Below are 6,213 nucleotides of genomic sequence, written 5' to 3' on the forward strand. Positions count from 1 at the left end.
GAGCGAGAGTAAATGTAGCTGATAGATCGGCGATGATACCCCACAGCATAAACTATCCGTCGCACCTTGACACCGAGACAAACACACTCTGTGGCAAAACAAAACGGGTGCAGCAATCGGGAGCATTTATAGCTATAATTTGCGAGATTGGCAGCGAGCAATATAGAAAAATGTGGTAGAGAAATACCAGTGCTATTAGTTATAGTAAATTTTTCTGAGCACTGCCTGGATTAGGTTGGGCGTTCTTTTAGCGGCAATGGCACCATCATCGAGCTTTCTGGTGACATATAAACAATGCAGCAGTCGAAAAAACCTCTCGGGCAGGCGGAGTTGATCATCGACATCAACTCCGCCCTCCCATGGTTGGTAATCCGTAACGATCTTCGGACATTTTACAGTAGACGGTCCCACCCTCTTGATGTTGCGATGAATAGAGTCCTCCGCCATGATCGGACAGGTTGCCAGGCAGTGCACTGGTTTTCGATCCCACGGTGACACGCAGCCATGGTCGGGACAGTACCAGCCTGATAAAAAAGCAAAAGCGCCTCGCTCAACTGCAAAAAAGGACGCGACTTGCGGCTCTCAACAATTTGCATACCGAATTTTAGTCGATTCATCATGATCGTTCCCACCATGTAGATACACATCGACAACAGCAGAATAGCTAGTGGGACGGAGGAATAGAATCTGACGATAACGACAAGTCGAAAGCCTTGCAATCGTTTTCCCACAAAGCCCTCATGTTTCGAACAACGGCTCCTGCTCCTGTCTTGCTGTCGAACGCTTGTTTATCTGGACCCCACTCTCGCGCTTCCCAACATACATCTCAAATCGATAGCAGGAAGTTACGATGTAGAAAAGGTTAATGTTCGATTTTCAAGTCATTGGCTACAGCATTATAAAAACATAGCGGTGAAATTACGCACTGCTAGCGTCGCACACCATGAGCAGCTTCGTACCATAACGATGAGATTTATCAGGCATAAGCATACGCGTGGTGTTCCGCTTTGACGTTGCCGGAAGGACGGCTTTGTCACATGAAAACTTAGTGCCCAATGCCCAGCCTGATTATCACAACGATTGCAGCACTTCGACAACAGGTCGAAGCTTCCACATCTTGTCCCGAGTACGTGGAGCTTCGTTGTTCACGACATGAAGGTCATGAAGGATAGATGTGCATTGATTTCGAGCCAGAGAGCGGTTTTTCATTCTAAGCTTACTGTAATCGACAAAATGCACCATTAGCGCCTCTGTTGCAGTCCGTAACCTTGCGCTTCTAGTTGAAATGTCAATGCAGTTTACTCAGCTTTGGAGAATTAAGTGCATGCTTTATGGGGAAAAGTAACCTCCAAAGGACCACTGAAGGCTTTTGAGCTAAGAAAACGAGCCTGTATCGGCTTAAATCTAATATAAAATAGCATAATCATTAATTGGGACCCCGTGATATCCCAAATAGTTTTACACTCCTGATATATAGCCTTATGATGCAACTGAAATTGAACACTTTCTTGGTCATATGAAAAGTAAGCCTGCGGCTGATTGACATCTTCTTCTCCTGGACCGTCATGGCTGCTAGATTCCTTTACATGCTTTAATTGGGTGCTCGTCGGTAGCTGTACTGTCATAGCGTAGTGGTACATTCTTGATTGTACAAACCCGAGTTTGTGATGTATCAGATAAATAGATTAGTGTAAAACATATTATTAATGTCTTATTATTGTGACACATGTACATTGGAACGAAATTCGATTGAGCACTTTACAGGTATTATCCATACGGTCAGTACAGATCGTCCGCTGAAAAAAGAACACATCTGCCACAGCCTTCCTATTTCTAAAGCGAGAGAAATAGATCTTATTTCTGTACAACATCACCAGTAGATTTCTCCCGACGATTACTTTATTATGCTTTTATGTACAAATAATACTGTAGGCACCACAGAACCTGTCCGCGCAGTTGTGGCAGCGAGCAAGGTAATATAGTTCTGACAACGTTAAGTTGGTTTTTGTCCGGTTATTACTTGATTATACTCCTACTGAAATAGATATTGTAGTTCTGGTGAGGTTGTATCCACAATGTTAATATATAGTAGTACTTGTACTTGTACTGAAGTAGTTTTCATCGGGGGCGTACTGAACGTCATAAACCCGCCTATCTCAGTATTGCGTACGTGTACAGTACCGCGAAGTAGCATGAAGACACAGGCCCTGTGAACGGAGCCCAACCCTCAATCGAAAATCTAACTGTGGTATGACTGTGGTATTGGCACAACCACTGGCAGGGTCTGCCAGGTGCATGCTACAGATGGAGGTACAGTACTGGTGCGTTACCGTCAGAAAGCGCAGCAGTAAGTGGAGCTGAAATAATCGAAATGGGAGTATACAATTCCTACCTAAGAACGTACATCAGCATAAAAAAAAAAAAAATGCTGGCAGATACAGGTACGTACTAAATAAGCACAGCGAAGAGGCATTAGAGTATAGACTATACCACCTGCACCATCTCAGCCTTTAGATCTAAGGCCTTCTGGCAGAAGGAATCCCTTCCTGTGCGTGCTGAATGTTGTCACGATTACCAACGAAGAACTCGCCGATATATTTCACACGTATACTGCCATGTATATGTCAAATTAAGAGAGGTACACGTACAGTTTTCGCCGCTCAGCTGTCGCGAGCTTCCTCTTATCGGGGTAGTGTATCTTGAGCTTACGTAGGAGGTAGTTTGTATAAGCGACTAGTTCAAAAAGGAATTGAAACGCTGATATATTCTTGTGTTCTTAGATAGAAGGAAAATCCACGCCTGAACTCCTCACCCAACCTCGCAAAGAGTGAAAGCTCCTTTCTTTTCAGCAGACTCCTCGCAGGTGGCGGTCCAGCTGCAATTCCCCCCACGTCCAGTTGCTTGCCGATCGCGCACACTTGGAACGTCACGACTTAGCCGTATGCCCCACTTGCTTGGACGTGATGTGGGGAGTCTGGGTCGAATAGAATTTTTGCGGTCAGCCATCATTGTAAGTTTATCATCCAATTGTACACCGTGACAATTCTCCCCGACTGACGCTCGGTGTCGTCGCCGAGCCGTATTGGCCCAAGCCTGTCGCACCGTGGATTCGGCAGCCAAATCTGGAACGTCCCCACATGACGTTCCACGCGTTGTTTGGATCGCGTTCCTCGCTCCAAACTACTTTTTTCCACCAGCGTACCTCGTAGTCGCTCCACAATAGCATGTTATTATTCTCCACGGCGCCCGATGCGACCAGACAGTCCTTCCCACTTGTGTCTTGCAGCCCTCTCATCCTTCCCTCAGCACTTGGCCAAAGTCCTTTGTAATAACGCATTACGTAGCTGTAACAACCGATCACTAGCACTGCCAAATCCCAGTAACAGCACCCAATTTCAAACTCCAGGTAGACGTCTACCGCCAAAACAGCCTGCGCCACTGTCATCCAGCCACATAGCACTCCATCAACGCTCTCATACATCAGTTGGGGTAAGTAAAGAAGGATTGCCACCAGTAGTGAAGTCAGCAAGTAGCTCCGCATAATAAAATCTCCAATACGGTCCACAACAACTACTACAGATTCGCGGGTGGCTTGAGCGTACCCGCAGGACGTTCTCCGTAGACTCGCATCTGGAACGCACGGGCAGCCCGAATGGTGAAACGCGTCGAAATACTTTAGACACATACGACCCGTAATACCAAACCGATACTCGTAGTCTTCTAGCACCGCGATTGAAACCAAGAACAGCAGCTTCATGAGCGCACACGCGTGCTCCGGAGATGGTACGGCTGCGGGATGAGATTTTTTTGCCGCCACAAGTTATCGATCACAGCACGTATACCAGAAGAAGTAGATAGCGCGGACATCCTCAAGCGTTCCGTCAAGGAACGCCCACGACACGTTCCGAATAGGAGTCGTAGCAGCTCAAATTACAATTTCCATGACTGCACTGCCGGCGATCCTCGCCTCGTCGGCCACTTCAATCTTCATCAGCGAGTGCATCCAATCCACCCATATCATAAACACTTCCACCATCTCTAGAAATCGTCAAAAGACGCCATCTCAGTCACAGCTCCTCCAGACCGCTGGCAGTTTGGACGGCTCTTCAACCGACACGTTTGTTGCCAGTCCAAGGCAACAAACGTTATTGCGTTCCTAAGCCAAGGCCTCGTCCCAGCTGTCGACCCTCCTCACGTGCCTCTTGGCAGCAACAAAACAGAAAGGCTCGAGACATTTCAACTTCCAATCTTTTCTCGATCCGCATTCTGCTTCCTCGCCATGTCAACGCGACCCTCCGCCGCCAACCAGAGGCGCGTCCGGGCGTTTCTAAACGCCGCCCTCGATCGAGAAGAGCATGACACTCCCGGTGACGACGCGCGGGCGCTCAAGCAACAGTTCTGGGCCGAACTGCGAGCGTGGCAGAGAGGGGGGGGGGCAACATTATGTCGTCTGGTCTGCAGGTTTTAGACCAGCTTTATCTGGAAGTCCTAAATGTCCGACCAGGTGCTTACCTTAAGAGACCTGTGTACGTCCTTCCGCGCCGCCGGACACGGCTTCCTCTTCAGGCTTCGTGTCGGCTTCAATGTCGTCGTCAAGCAAGCAGTCAATGTCGTCTCACCCATGTCACCGGCGCGAGGCAAGCACAAGGCCAGCAGGGAATCCGCGAAGAAGCCTTGCTCTGCCAGCGAGCCCAAGAAGCCACCCATTCCGTCCAACAAATTTAGCCACCTTCTCGACGTGAATCCCGCCGCTCCAGTCCCTGCTCATATGGCGATTGCTGCAATCCTGACCAAGGCGGAGGCGCTCGGCAAGAAACCCTGGCTTTTCGCGTTACATTGGACCGGACCTTTCATTTGGTATGATTTCATTAAGTTCTGGTACGTCTATCGCGCGCACTGGCGTTTTGGGGGCCCCATCGTCGTGCCTTCTAGGCATGGGCCCACTACGCTGCCCTCGCCACTGCTGCAGCCATGACTCAGAGTCGTAAGGTGAAGATGCGTGTCGGCCAAGCTCGCTGGGCCTTTACAAGCATCTGCATCGAGACTTAGGGTTTTAAACCTTCCTAGAGATGCTTGAGAAGCGCCGTGAGATCTACGGGTTCGGAGACCAGCCCGGCAGAGCCACACGCGACGGTCGTCCAATACGTCGGACTCATAGCTGATAGTCTCGCGTCCTTGAAGTCGAAGGACAAGGAGGGACACAACGCCACGCGCTGAACCCGTCGACTATCGACACTTACGAGTACCCCAACATGCGTTCCGACGGATGCGCTCAACCCCCACACAGATGAGAAGGGGCGGCTCTCGTTTGCAGACCTGGCTCGTGTCCGCCACGCCACCATGTCCAGCGCGCAGTTGGACGCAGCTTGAGCAGGTGAGAAGAACGAGGAACCGTGGCAGACGCTCGTCAGCAGCCACGCCGTCAAGATCGTCGAGGACGACACCATGGCTCGAATTAGCGCGGAAACATACGAAGTTTTAGCCGTCCGACCTCCGTCCAGGTCAGAACGTCGTCGTGAAGACTGGTCCGAATTCGAAGTCGAGGGCGAAAAGGAAGCGAAAGCAGCCGCGGCCGAGGAAGACTCTCGCTCCGACGCCGACGGTGACGAAGACGCTGTCGATTACGACTAAGAAGGGCGGAGGCTGACGACGAAGAAGCAGAGAAGTAAGAAGACGAATTCATTGAGAGAAGTAAGAAGACGAATTCATTGAGCGAGAAGCTGGCGACGAGGACAGCGGCAAGGAAGAAGGTATTGATGACCCAAAGAAGACCGCCAAGTAACCCTGAGGCCCTCCCGTCATCGTGTTGTAGCTGTTCGTATCTCTCATTCCTTTTGACGTGTTACTGTAACGCTCCGTCGTTCCCCCTCGTCTAGTTTTTTCTTCTTCTCTCCGTCAGCTCCAACTTTCAATCCTTAATTAAATCTCCTTAGAGAGCTTTTCTTGTTCCAAATCAACGCATTCCGTCTTCATAATCGCATGACGTTCCCAAAATATTCAACTACGTAAAACCCAAAGAGCAACCCGATGTCGTTTCAAAATAGAAAATATGCGCACGTCGCTCAGTGGCTTGCAATTTTCTTGTCTCAAACACCCCCGTGCAGCTCCAGGACCACACAAGCTCCAACTGGCCTCCTCGCCAGGTAGAACAACACATCAGCGTCAGCGTCATCGCCATCAGCATTGGCTTCAGCCAATCTGACGTTTTGCCGC

The 6,213-nt window shown here is 49.6% G+C and overlaps 1 protein-coding gene across 1 annotated transcript; it reads right to left on the bottom strand.

Annotated features, from left to right (window-relative positions):
• Positions 1–3,019: 3,019 nt before the first annotated feature.
• Positions 3,020–4,036, bottom strand: PITG_04161 (uncharacterized protein; the record flags this gene model as incomplete). The annotated part of the gene is made up of 3 exons (XM_002905811.1): positions 3,020–3,212; positions 3,603–3,789; positions 3,952–4,036. 3 exons carry the CDS (start codon positions 4,034–4,036, stop codon positions 3,020–3,022), a joined length of 465 nt encoding a protein of 154 aa, XP_002905857.1.
• Positions 4,037–6,213: the final 2,177 nt, after the last annotated feature.

Source organism: Phytophthora infestans, genomic scaffold, assembly GCF_000142945.1.
Source record: "Phytophthora infestans T30-4 supercont1.5 genomic scaffold, whole genome shotgun sequence".
Classification (NCBI taxonomy): domain Eukaryota; phylum Oomycota; class Peronosporomycetes; order Peronosporales; family Peronosporaceae; genus Phytophthora; species Phytophthora infestans.